Source organism: Cydia amplana, chromosome Z, assembly GCF_948474715.1.
Source record: "Cydia amplana chromosome Z, ilCydAmpl1.1, whole genome shotgun sequence".
Taxonomy (NCBI): domain Eukaryota; kingdom Metazoa; phylum Arthropoda; class Insecta; order Lepidoptera; family Tortricidae; genus Cydia; species Cydia amplana.
In genome coordinates, this window is record NC_086096.1 from 14082781 (window position 1) to 14097139 (window position 14359).

General features: G+C 37.4%; 1 protein-coding gene across 1 annotated transcript in view; it reads left to right on the forward strand.

The window, feature by feature from the left end:
* Positions 1 to 14359, forward strand: part of LOC134661181 (uncharacterized) — a 30725-nt gene that overhangs the window by 15593 nt on the left and 773 nt on the right. The window contains exons 2-4 of the mRNA XM_063517144.1: positions 5861 to 5995; positions 10039 to 10191; positions 11687 to 11861. Coding sequence (XP_063373214.1) covers positions 5861 to 5995; positions 10039 to 10191; positions 11687 to 11861 — 463 coding nt within the window. The remainder of the gene's footprint in view (positions 1 to 5860; positions 5996 to 10038; positions 10192 to 11686; positions 11862 to 14359) is intronic.

Here is a 14359-nt window from a genome sequence, read left to right on the forward strand (position 1 = left end):
AAATTAGGGTCTAGCAGTTTCTAAAATAACCAAAAGTCCTTGAAATCGCTTGTATTTTTTTAGGTAAGGGCAAAATTTAACTTGACATGCTTCAACGTAAAACTTTAAACTGTATTAGATTATAAGTTTATTTCATGTATTAATAATAACAAATAAATAAATAAAAATAAAAACACACTTTCATATTCACATTTTATTCGTATGAGTTGTCTTCGGATAAGGAGCTCCATGTAGACCAGGCTTGGTCAATGTAGGCAGCGCATAACAAACATTATTAAGTAGGTACCTACTTAGCTTTCCATTAGCCATCGCCATCCGTCTATCACTCTGCTCTGTTACGGACAAAATAGTGTTAAAATTACGTGACTGCCGTAAAAGGTTCTGGATTCGACTATTAGAAAGTAATGAAAATCGGTCAACTGCACTTTGTACGAGTCATACAACGATGTACGATATTCATCATCATCACAACAGAATACTTCCTAAAATAGAACCGGCCAAGAGCATGTCGGACTATAAGTTCAGTTCCCTTCTGTCACAATAGTCTAAACTTGTTAACAAAGTGGGTGGTGCCTTTCACCTGAGTTAAACACCCGAGGAAACTAAAAATATATTGGCAAATGCCTCATCAGTAGGTACTTAATTAAAGTAGGTAATAGATGTAAGGCGTGTGCCGGTGTGGCACATTGAGGTAGATACAGTCACTTGTAATAATATCGTACCTCTTCGAAGGCCGCTAAAAAAAATAATGTGACACGCTCTTATAGCGAATAACATTAAATTGCAATATTTATGAAAACACACATATTTTTCGGAAATAGCAGTAATTTTAAAATGATTTGTTAATTAAAGTATGAATTTCAGCGGAATTACCTACCTGATCTTTTTTAATTTTTTACACGAATAATGCTAAATAACTTTAAAACCCCATTTAATGTAGTAATAAATAACGTTTAACTGTGGCTGGCTGTGTCTTTTTACTATAAAGGGGAGACTTTTTGCGATAACTCAAAAACTATATTAACTCATTACCATCATAAATAATCCTGCAAAATGTCTGAAACATCTACCTAAATCTATTTGCAAAAACACAAGACTACCTTTCCTAGAGTCTGTGCGGAAAGAGAAGAGTCGTGGAATGTATTGGACCCCTTACATTACATTCCACGACTCTTCTCTTTCCGCACAGACTCTACCTACTAAATGATTGAAGAAAGCAACTTCAGAAGTCAAGCAACGGTACGTATTTATAGTAGAGTCCAGACGAGCTGGGCAAATCGACCGATTTGATCAGGAAAATAATTGGCGCCAATCTCATCTAGCGTCCACACGTACACAAATTTAATCACCAATTTGCATTCCATAGATACTAACTTCCAAAATTGGCATTTTTGTGTCCGCACCTGCTGATTTGATCGGGGAATCAAATTGGCGTTTACATCCGCACGGCCTGATTCGATCGGACAATTTCATCAGATTGGCGAAAAATTGTCTCGTCGACTACACTATATCGTGTTTTTATCCCCACTTCGACTTCGATTATGATCATGATGGAATTTATGGAAATATAAATGATATGGAAATGATGATAATTACGATGGTTCGGTGGGGGTTCTACATTTAGGAATCGAAATATTTTAATCCTTAGCTTACTTTTAAGTAGGTAACGGTTTTAAATTAAAAGTACTTATAGGAAAGTGCCAGCTTACATGCGAATACACGAACAACAATTTTATCACTAATTTGTCGAATAAAATAATTTGAAAATGAATACCATGCACACGAACACAGCTAAAACTGACCAAAAATTGGCCAAAAATTGACATACCTAACCTACAGATGTCAAAATGACATTTAAGTACCTACATGAATCCTTACGGGCCAATATTTGATGTAATTATGTAGTATGCATATGTGCTATGAGTTATGAGCAAGTTATGCGTTTATTACATTATAATTACTTATTAGTGTCTGATAATAGGTACCTACATAACTAATGTAATGTCTCTACGTAAAATTTATCTTACTTTTATACCTTTAAACTAGCAACTCTTGTATAGGTATTTATTTATTAACTTATACCTTTAAACGAGCAACACTTGTATATATACTCGTACTTATTTATTTATATAGGTAGGTTTATATTTTAAGGATCTCGGAAACGGCTCTAACGATTTCGATGAAATTTGCTATATGGGGATTTTTGTGGCCGTTAAATCATTCTAAAGTCTATTTTTTTATTCGGTAGACTGAAATGACAGTTAATAGTATGAAATGACATTTCATGTTCATACTAGAGTAAGACCAAAGAAAGTCTGCAGCGCTAGATTAAAAGTAGTTTTTAAAAATCAGTATGCGACAACACCACAGAAAATGGATTAAATAGTCTTGATACTTGTGAAATTTCTACCATATTTACCGTCTATGAAAAAATTAAGCTGTATGCACAGCTTAATTTTTATGGTAAAATAAATTTCATTCCAACAATAGATGTCACTATTAATATGTAGACATATACATTTGATAAATAATATTGGGAGAATGTGACATTTGGCTTCATCAAAATTAATAAGCTTTTGTAATATCCGCGATGGCGGTAAATAGGTACAGAGGGCCTACCGCGAACACCGAAGTTCTCAATATGCGGGTATCTTTCTCTTTTACTACCATTAAGGCGTAATTAGATTGACAGAGAAATTGCCCGCAATTTGCGAACTAAAGTTTTCGGAAAAACGAAATAAACCATTAAAACAATAAACATATATTAATAATAAATTTTAGCTTTAACTAGTAGGTACCTAGGTACCCATGCCGTGAGCATAAGCATGGAGTTTGTGGGTTCGAGCTCAAAACCCGGCTAGTACCAATGAGTTTCTCGAAATGTTAGAGGAAGTTCATAAGTAGGTATGCCTATACCCATTAGGTGTGTTCAATTTGCTGTGATGCTGTGAAACCTTAGTCTAAATCAATATTATATTATCTAAGTAGGTACATATGGTGAAGTATTAAGATGTTTCATTCCACTTACCCGTCATCAACTCCAAATTTTGTAAACATTGTCGTTTTTCAGCTTGAATCGCCTCGTGCTGACTTTTTACAAGTGTAAAATTATTCGTCATGCGGAAAAGTAACTCCCGCACGCCGGTTTTGTAAGGTTTCACCATGTTTATTCCGTTCATCACAAAACACAAGGAATATTTAAACGATTTTGACAAACACATACCATAGTGCATGACGTTTACTGACTGCTAAAAAACATTGCCATATGTAGTTTTTTAATTCGCTGTCAAATTATTACGCTGCAGACTTTCTTTGGTTTGACTCTATTAACTGTCATTTCAGTCTACCGAATAAAAAAATAGACTTTAGCTAGGTCTTATCTCTGGGAATTTGCGCATTTTTGAGTTTTTATATGTTTTCCGAGTAATGCTCAGTTTCCCATATATTCTACATATATATTATACATGAACTAATCTTAGTACATCAGACGAGAGTCAAAGCCAACAATTTATGCTAAAGTAGTGGCTGACAAGCCTTATAGCTGGGGTGCATATTAAATTAAATACCCCGTAGAGTTACAATCTCTTACTGAGTGCAGACGAGATGTATGCGTTCAGCGAACCTGCATTATAAGATTTATTTTAAGGGTTTGACACAAGAAGTCTTTTTTTCTGAAAAATTCAGATCTGTGTTTCTAGTTTAAAATTTTACTCTTAAACTCGTAAAGTAATTTCTTTAAAACCTGTCATTTCTATAGTTTAGTAAAGTGTAACTATTTGCTATCACTGGAGGTCGCTGTTATACCTAAATGGTATTATTATTCTCATGTTTGAATTTATTCCCGTGATTTATTCTCTGAGTTACAAGGTTCGTAGGAAAAATAGCTTGGCCACATTTATTATGGGGCTACGGGGCAAAGTGGCGAAGTTGGATTATAATTTATACCTAAGTACATACAGCAACACTCCTAACAGTCCTAACTGCACATAGGTGGACCTTATTACAAAAAGCATATGGTCCAACGATGCACAGTTAACATGGGCGATGGTACATACTTAGGTACAATAAGTACTAATAGCAGCAATTATAACTGATCAGTGATGAACCTTAATTCTTTGCAATAAGATGTACCTGCGTGTACCTACGAATTTTCAACTAACATTGTGGATGATAATTATATTACCAAGTTTAGAGTTAGACCAATATAAGTCTGCAGTGATTTTGATAGCCCAGACTGTGCAAGTGTTATTTTAAACGTCAATCTTCTATGAAATTATCGGCCTGATTCGAACTTTAAAAGTGACGTTTCTCCAAACACAAACGTCACTTTTGAACCTAACATATCTGATCCATATCGTATCTCTAGAGCTCATTTATAATAAAGTTAGAATCAGGCCATATTACGTGTAGGTAACTAACCGTTAAATAACATTTTCACAGTCTATGGCTCTATGCTATCAAAATCGTTGCAGAGTTATCTTGGTCTAACTCCGGAAGGGTCTCGAGGTCCCCGTTACTTCGGTTGCCTGAATGCACGACTCTCCATGGCTCGGAGCAATAGGAATGCGCCTATTTGACAACATTTGGCGAGAATGGCGAGTCGCGCTCGCATGCCCTTGTGGCGCCCTTGTGGATATTGAGTTCCCTCTGTAGTGCAGGTTCCCCCAATACTAGTAGACTCTATGTTTATTGAGCAAGAATCTCAAAAACCCTGCAAGCAAAACCCGGTGGGCCGATTTTTGAAATTAGACCGCTCGATTTCGCGTATTTCGTTCAGTAATATTTCCACTATTAGGCATGTAAATTCTACTAATAGAATTGAAAACGAGTGGTCAATACCACTAGATTCCCAATTTCTATCGCTCGTATTTCAATAATCTGCATTTCGCCGTTTTCCATCGATTTTCGAGTGACGAAATCGAGTGATCGAAATTCAAAAATCGGCCCACAGGGCCCAATTTGACCCAATAAAGTTTTAAAACCCTGTAAGCAAAACCCGGTGTAAAGAACAAAATTCACAGGGCCCAATTTGACCCAATAAAGTTTTAGAAAGTGACGTCTACCTCATCATTAACATAATTACTATTTTTGTAATGATGATGATTTATAAATGTGAAATGGGAGTATCTATTAATGTTCTGCCGCCAGAGACGCCAGAGTGCAGCACTAGCACAAACCGTAATCCATAGGTAGAGGTATCTACTTATACATAGGTAGAGGTATCTACTTATTTGTTATGTACTGTAAAACGTACGATACGCGTGCGAATAGGTAATTCGCAACTCGTGTCGATTTAAAACACTCCCTTCGGTCGTGTTTTAATTTATCGCCACTCGTTTCAAATTTCCTCTTTTTCGCACTTGGTTCGTAATAGTTATTTACGAGCGCTATTTTACGCACTAGTGCGGGAAAATAGGGCAATATGTACTGTAAATAACTATTTTTACGTTTTTATTGTAGGACTTTATCGGATTTATTGGAACATGCCAAATTGCAGCTTTCTAGCACTAACGATCACGGAGCAAAGCCTTGGACAGACAGACACACATACGGACGGACATGTCGAAACTATCCTAGTTGACTACGAAACCCTAAAAATTGTTGCACGTAGCACGATAAATAATTGAATGAGTTTGACTGCATTCATAGCTTACAAAGGATACTAAGGTTCGAATCCCGGTACGGATAATTGTTTGTGTGTTTCTAAAATATATATATATATATTATATATATATCGTGGTCTTGTCACGTCTAGTCTAGTACCCACACTACAAGCTTTATTGAGTTTACTATGGGACTAGGTTGGTTTGTGTACGGTTAAGGTAGTTGTTCATGTCATGGCCTGTTTGTTATTCTACAGGGTGTCGTTCGGGAGCTCTAAGGGGTCTATGGTGGAGACTCTGATCTACGAGAGCCCCCTTCAAGAGGAGCCCGAGAGCAGTCCCCCGCCAAAGTTGCAGGAGACTGCTTTTCCTTACACCCCCGTGGAGGACGAGTAAGTACAACAATAAATACATTTCATAGACATGGAAGTAAAGTCTGTAATGTGGCAGTGCCACAAAGAAACAGACTGTGAAAGTGTTATTTTAAGCAAATTCAAATTTAAATAGCGTTTGCACGTCTTTGCTATAAAAATCGCTGCAGAGTTATCTTGGTCCGGCTCTACACCTTTATTTTGGAACGATATCAAGTAAAAGTATTTAATTTTACTTACTTTATATAATTCAATTCACATTCTTATCGCAAATAATATTTGTAACGTACTTAACATTAACATAGTATCGAGATTAACGAGTTAAATAACGTTTCGTTTTTAACGCCGTGAATTTATTACGTCACTAGCCGACCAAATGAACGAACGAATAGCGTTGCTCCTCTCCGTTCCATTCGTTCGTATCGCGAGCTAGCAACTTCCGAGATCGATGCTTGTTGGGCTGGGTTGGTTGAAGTTGGAAACACTGACTGAGTGAAAAGCGTCTACTACTAACTAGCGAGCCTAACTCCGTGTCGTGAAGCGCATATTGCGCTTTTGTTTATGAATTTATAATTCTATGTGTCAGTATATGTAATTGCGATTGATAACAAGTGGCCAGTGATAATCATAGTTGTTGAAGTATTGTGATATTTATCAGGTAAGTGACCGTTTTAACGTCATTCTTTGCGATCTTGGGTGTTAACTCGCCGAGTGTTCGCCGATGATATTTTGATTGTTTAAGGTATTACAAAATAATAATTTGTTACATTTAAACGTTCATTTAGTACACTAATCGGCCTATTAGACGTTAATGTTAATAAGAGATGTAACGTAGATAGAATTAAAACAAATTTTCACGAGATTCCGTCATCATGACGTCATGAGGACTGATTTATAAACATTAAAATGACTTTTCGTTCCTTTGCCATCAAGAACACAAGGTCACTACTCGGCGTGTTATGTTCATATCGTAAACATGAATTGGCAGACGTTTCAAAATCATAAGCTCTATTTATAATATTGGTATCAGTCCTTTATTGAGGTGCCGCCCTGCCCGCCTGTGCTGTGCGAGGCGCGACGCGAGTAACCCGCGTCCTGTGGAAGACCACAATTCATATCACACCCGTTGCTACTGTTACATTTTCTATGTCCATCACCAACACACTTTAGGAAAACACTCTGATCAAATCACATTAGTAACTCATTAAGTACAATGGGCATCAATTTAATCCAACCAACCAACCAACATATCCCATGGGGATCCAATGTGTAAAAAATGTTTATAGCTTTATACTATTGTTCCTACTATTGGTTTCCCGGCACTTAGAAACCAATAATGAGGGCTATAATTTTAATCAAAAACATCACTTCAGTACTGGTTTTATTGCAAAAGTTACTGACACTAAATGTATTGAAATATACATTTGTGTCAAAATGTACTCCTAAGTGGGGATAACTAGATATGTAACTAGCTAATAGGGTAGTAAAGTTGACTGACTATAGTCTAGTAATTATTCGACCTTTCAAAACGATTAGCCACTATGGAATCATAATACATTGACGTTGGTAAACTCCTCTTTATATTTCGTTTGGACATATTCAATAAGAATGAATGTGTCTGAAAATAACTGCAGTCTAGGTTTACCTAATTAATATGTTTCTAGTGCTTTATTGTGTGCATGGTGTGAAATTCATTCATTCAAAAGGTCGGCAACGCGCATGTAACACCTCTGGAGTTGCAGGCGTCCATAGGCTACGGTGACTGCTTACCATCAGGCGGCCCGTATGCTTGTTTGCCACCTATGTGGTATAAAAAAAAAAAAAAATTGATTTAAATACAAGAAACATCCCTATTATCAGCAATTTTCTTGAAACCATGTTGGTAAAAACATGTAACTACAACTGTGGCTGGTGACAATGTACTAACTTCTTGTTGGATATGACATGATCAAATATAATAATTATTCTGAATAACAATATGAAATCCGGGACAACCATTTTACTATGTTAGTATGTATTAGTACAAATTAAATAATTTTCAGAAAAAAATTTAATTTGTATTTATTTCAAGTAGAAACACCATTAAGTATATAAATTATAAACTGAAATAAATGCCATATAGTAAGAAGTGCATATACTTGGAAAAATTCGACCTATGCGGGTGTGGCCCGGTGGCCGAAAGGCAACAGGCACCTGCCACAATAGAAGAGGACACTGGTTCAATTCCAGCCAGGGGCACTGGAGGCCTGGGTCACTTTTTCTTAGTATATGACATTTATTTCAGTTTATGTATGCTAGTCTTAAACATAGATTAGTAACATTGTTGACATGATGACACTTAGAGACATTTACATCTCTAAATAATTTTAGATTATAGTTTTTGTATCTTTGTGTTCTTTTTTTCAATACTATTGTTATAGCGTTTTTTTTTTTTTGTAATTCGACATTTAGAGACTTTATACATCTCTACGTAATACTTTAGTTTGATTTTATATTTGCGGCTTAGAAAGTTGTATTTTATAATTGTAGATGTGTTTTTTTTTGCTGTATGTAAATTCCATGTTGACGTGTAAAAGTGCCCTTGTGGCCTATTTGCTGAATAAATGTTGATGTTTGATGAATTGTATCTACATACTATCCGTAAACTGAAATCTCATTAAAGTCAATGAAATTGATTTCAATATTAGTTTTAATTGGGTCATTCTCATAAACATAATAAGTGGCCCGGGAGTTGGGCTGTAGTAAACAGTGTGACCTTGCAGTCACAATTAAGCTGTGCAACATCCATTTTACCGTAAATAGGTATTGAATCATGACTTGTGACTAGAATGATGTCAGATGTTCACATTGTGGAGCCACACTCAGGGACATTTCATGCTAATAGGTCATGTGTGGGTGGAGGACCAATTTGTTGATTTTGCTAGTCTGATGTAACAACTAGTGCAGTTGGGCACTTAGGTGAAATTTATAATGATGAACTAGTAGAACTAGGATTATTGACATCAATTAGGTTAGGTTTTGATGAGCTGTCTTACTGAATTATGACATTAGAATTACCTAGTTGACAGATTGATCCACTGCTCTACTGATGACACTGATGTGCATAAGGAAACTTTCCAAAATTGCGAAATGTTTCGGAAATTTAACGTAGGAAGAATTCGGAAAATTTCTTACATTTTTGTATGAGAATTGAAACTTTCCAATTTTAAATTTAAATTTCCCATATTTCCTTGTGAAAGTTTCATGAAATTTCCGAGAATTTATAGAATTTTATGGAAACTTTCCGCAACTTGCACATCTGTACACTGCTCTGCTTTTGTTAATACTATTAGCTTGAGTTAAATTCACTCATTACATGTATACACTATACAGGTATCTATCAGCACAGTTTCAGGAATGATACAGCACTATCATTTCAGTTGTAACCCAGCTCTTTATTGTTATTGTTTATTACATATTGATGTCTGTATGTGTGATGTGGAACACCTAGTTACTTGATGTGGTACAGTCAAAATGAAAACCTTCCCAGCTTAGATGTCTTTTCTGGATCAGAACATTTATAGACATAAAACTTTACTATATATTATGTAGCTGTTGTATCACCTCACCATTAGAACTGTTTGTTGTTCACACATACATTCAAACAAGCAAATGCAAGGCTGAGCTCTCGCTGCGTATTATATATATGCATATATTATGTTTGCATCAAACAAGTGGGTGTTGGGTTTAGTTGACCTTTTAATAAAAACGTCACCATTTAAAATTAGCTTTGCTGCGTTTATGCTCTAGCTTAAATAATAAGTCTAATGCAGTGCCGCAAAGCGAAATATTTTGTTAAGTTTATTATATTCTCATTGTCTTAGCCGAGCCGAGTTTATCATTTTCCGAAATAATATATATTTTTTTAATTGTAGTATAGCCTCGTCCTGCCCAATGTGATTTTTGAAGGACATACTCCATTTTTCAAATAATTTCGTAAACTCAAAATTTTGTGACGTAATTAATGGATGACGCCTTATGGATTAATGGAGCCGGGAATAACATTGAAATGTAATGTATTTCAGTTCGGAGCGCGCCAAGGTCCGCGTTTCGTTCTACCAGGGCGCGCGCCCGCAGTGCCTGTCCCCGCCGCCGCCCGCCTCGCACGAGCTGTACGCGGCCCTGCTCGCGGCGCACACCGACATGGCGGACCACGCCGCCTACAACCGACAGATCAGGTAATGTTCCAGCTCCAGAGCGCCTACCGCGAACCACGTTCGACGTGTTGCCTCTGTCGCACTTGTTAATTCGTACGTAAGTGTGACAGGGAGGTAACACGTCGAACGTGGTTCGCGGTAGGCCCTCAGTTCGGAGCGTACTCGTACTACTAGCACTCGCGTCCGCCTCGCACGAGTTCACGACTCAATGCTACTGCGATCGTTGAGTACTTAGCGTTAATCTTTACTTGGCAGAACAACTAAAATCCTAGTTGTTTTGACACGAAGCGAAAACATGGAGACATAGAGCTTACTTTATTAATAAATTATCACTTCAAACAATTATAAGGTTCCTGAAATTATGAGCCTACTTTTTTATGGCTTATTTCAGCCCTTCACCGTTAGCTCTACGGGTTAAGTTAAATATCCTATTTCAAATAAATGACCTTGCAGCACAATACTGGAGACACTTGCACCCTTTTAGATCTAGGGCCGCGCTTGAGCGCTTTGTTCGGTGCCAACACCGCAACTAATTTCATTACCCGCGGATGCTTACCGTTGTTTACCACGAAATCGAACTCGGTAAAGTAAGTCATTTGTATTAATGTTGTTCGAACGTTTTTAAGCAAGAAAGTAGGGCCTTATTTTACTATCGAAAGTCCTAAAACTAAAACAAATACTGATATTTAGTTCATTACTTTCAGTAGTGTTAGTGGTATAGGTAATTTGTATTGAAATACCTGTTTGACATGAGTTTACCAATTTTATATGGGACATCGTTTATTGCTCAACTTAAAATCTTTTTGTGGAAATGCATCGTAAATTGGAAAGTCGAAGAGTCGCTGTAAAACGAAATATATTTAGGGAGACTTACTTTATCGGCGTTCGTATACGTAAATTACTACACGACAAGCCGTACTACTAAGTTACAGCCTATACAAAGTCCATATTAATGTCTGGATCAATTTTTATAAGATATCACGCTAACGTACCTACGCCCGCATATGTTTGTAAACGTGGATTAAGACGTAGCTTGACAAACGATAGGCAACGTTCTCTCGTGTTAAATTAGTATGGAGGATATTCGTGGCGAGCGCGAGCTCTCTTATTATTATTATGTTATATTTGGTCAATAAGTGTAAGGCCTGAGTAAACGCTCGACGCAGAGCGTGATGGTGTCGGGCTCACAAGTGATTTGAGCAGCGTGCACTAAGGCCGCTCCAATACGTTTGCATTTGTATAACATGTACGCCACACGCCTCGCCCCGCTGCACGCCCAACTCGAGTGTCCACTCAGGCCTTAGGGCCACCCCACATCTAGCGTCTTTCGAGCGTCGGCGTCGGTCAGCGCTATGGAAAATGACGTCGCTGCGCAGTTGCGTCGACGTTGCGTCGAGCAGGGCCATAGAGTTGTAGACGCCGACGAGACGCCGACGCTCGAAAGACGCTAGATGTGGGGTGGCCCTTACACTAAGGGTTCCATGGTGTCAAGTGGTGACATAGTTGTGTGTTACAGCACGGAGAGCGGTTGGGACAACCCGTTCCGGCCGGACGGCGACTTGAGCCGCGAGGCGGACGAGATCGTGTCGCTGATCAAGGGCGGGAAGCCCATCACGCCCACGCCCACTGCGCAGCCGCAGCTCGCGCCGTGCGAGGAGGAGGACAAGCAGCAGCACGCTAACAACCTCAGCGTGAGTACCCACAGATATAAGCCTGGCTTACACCCGCAACCTCCTCACATTACTGAACTGACTAGGGCATTTAGCTTCATCTTCATACATATGGGTACATATACACCTACTTCATACCAGATAACTGAGATAACTTTAGACATTGGAAGATCACAGAATCAGATTCATGGTTGGGGCGTATAATTGAATAATATTACTTATTGTATGATCTCTTACCTCTTAGGTCACATCAAAATAAAAAGTTTTCCTAAAAAATCCAAATATATTCTAATTTGGATTCCTTTGAAGACAAGTGAAATTTCTAGAAAGTGAAATCTAATTTGAATCTTAAATCGCAATGCTGAAGTTGAAATTCTATTGGCGCGTATGTGGTCGATAAATCTTACTATGCATGGAAAAAGGATTAATAATTGCAATATGGAGCAACATTCTCCCTTCTGTTGAATCCTATCTGTACAAAAGCGTGGTGACAGCGCAACGTCTTTATTTATTTATTTTATTTTATTTTATTTTATTTATTCAGAACACATACAGTCATACATGATACATAAGGTAGAAGTGCATTATACGCACATAATTTATCTACTACAAAGACCTGGAGGTTCATAAAATATATACGTAACTGGAATTTAGAATACAATAGACACAAGCATAAGCCTAAGGTAGGATACATACAATATGAAGCATTAGTGATTCATTAATACTTACAGGAAAAAGTCGGAATTATAGTAATAATTAAAGAAATATACATACCGAAAAATAGATAACAGTAAATTTAAAGTCTCAGAGAGTAGGTAATTACAGCTATAATATTTTTTCCCTTGTAAGGATTTTAAGTGCATTAAGTGATTTGTGAAAGGGATCAATATTACTTAGATGCCTATTACAATAATTGGGCACTCGTCTGAAAAACGTATGCTGCGCATATTTCTGGCGAGCAAAACTAACATGAAAAAGGGGCCTAGAACGTAAGGGGCGGTGCGGAACGCTAAAAAGCACATTTTGTAAAAGATTAGGGCATTGGATTGCATTCTTACAAATTTTGTAGAAAAACATAACATCCAGATAAATCCTACGTTTACTGAGGGAAGGGATATTGAAGTACTTCGCAGCCGTCGAGGTGTCATTGAAGTGAAAACCTGTCCTATAACTAAGAGATTTTATAAAAATGTTTTGAATCCGCTCCAGTCGATCAATATGTACATGATACTGAGGTGACCATACAACACTACCGAACTCGAGGACGCTACGGACAAGACAGAAAAACAATAACTTATATGTAATAGGACGCTTAAAAGGCTGCCCTACCCGAAGCAACATGCCCAAATTTTTATATGCACGCTTACAAATGTTATCTATGTGGGTATTAAAATTTAACTGCGAGTCTAATGTAACTCCTAAATCTCTAATGGAGGAAACTCTTGTAATATTTGAATGAGATAATTTATAATTATATATTATAGGATCTTGCTTACGATTGAAGCTGATAACAAAACATTTGTCAGGGTTAAGGAAAAGGTTGTTATTTGAACAATATTGGGAAAAGCGATCTAGGTCTTCTTGCAATATATGGCAATCCGCTTCCGAAGTAACAGATTTGTATATTTTCGTGTCATCTGCATAAACTAGGTGATCAGAGTTTAGAAAACAATTAGCCAAGTCGTTGACATACAAGACAAAAAGGAGCGGGCCAAGGTGTGACCCTTGTGGTACACCGGATGGCACGGGAAGAAAACGCGATGTGTACCCCTTCAATGCTACAGCCTGACTTCGGTTCGTAAGATAGGACTTCACCCACCTCAAGAGATCGCCATGTATACCGAGCTTTAGAAGTTTAGTTATTAAGTTATTGTGATTTATTTTATCAAAACATTTCGAAAAGTCGGTATACACGGCGTCAACCTGGCAACCGGATGAGATCCTGTCGGTAATAAAATCAGTAAAAGTAAGTAAATTAGTGTCCACACTCCTACCTTGACAAAAACCGTGCTGATTCAGAGATATATGATGGCAAATTACAGCCCTAATCTCATTACAAACAATTTTTTCAAATACTTTTCCGAAAATGTTTAGTTTGCTGATGGGTCTATAATTAGTCACTAGTTGGGTATCGCCACTTTTATATATAGGTGTGATAAGGGCTTTCTTCCATATATCAGGAAAATGACCACTTGACAAGGATTTAGCGAAAATTTTAGTAAGCGGAACGACTAACTCACGAGCGCACGATTTGATAAAGATAGGATGGATCAAATCAGAACCACCACCCTTTCTAATATCGACATTTTGTAAGTGTCTGAATACACAATCTTCCGTAATATTAATGGACCGTAAATCAACAAGAGTGTCATCAATTGGGACTGGCAAAGAATTGGTAGTAGTAGGCGGATCAGGAATAAAAACTGAGTTAAAATAGTCATTAAAATAGTTACTTATGGTGTCTCCATCCCTGGAAGTATTACCAAGATATGTCATTTGGTCCGGCACACTATTGGTGG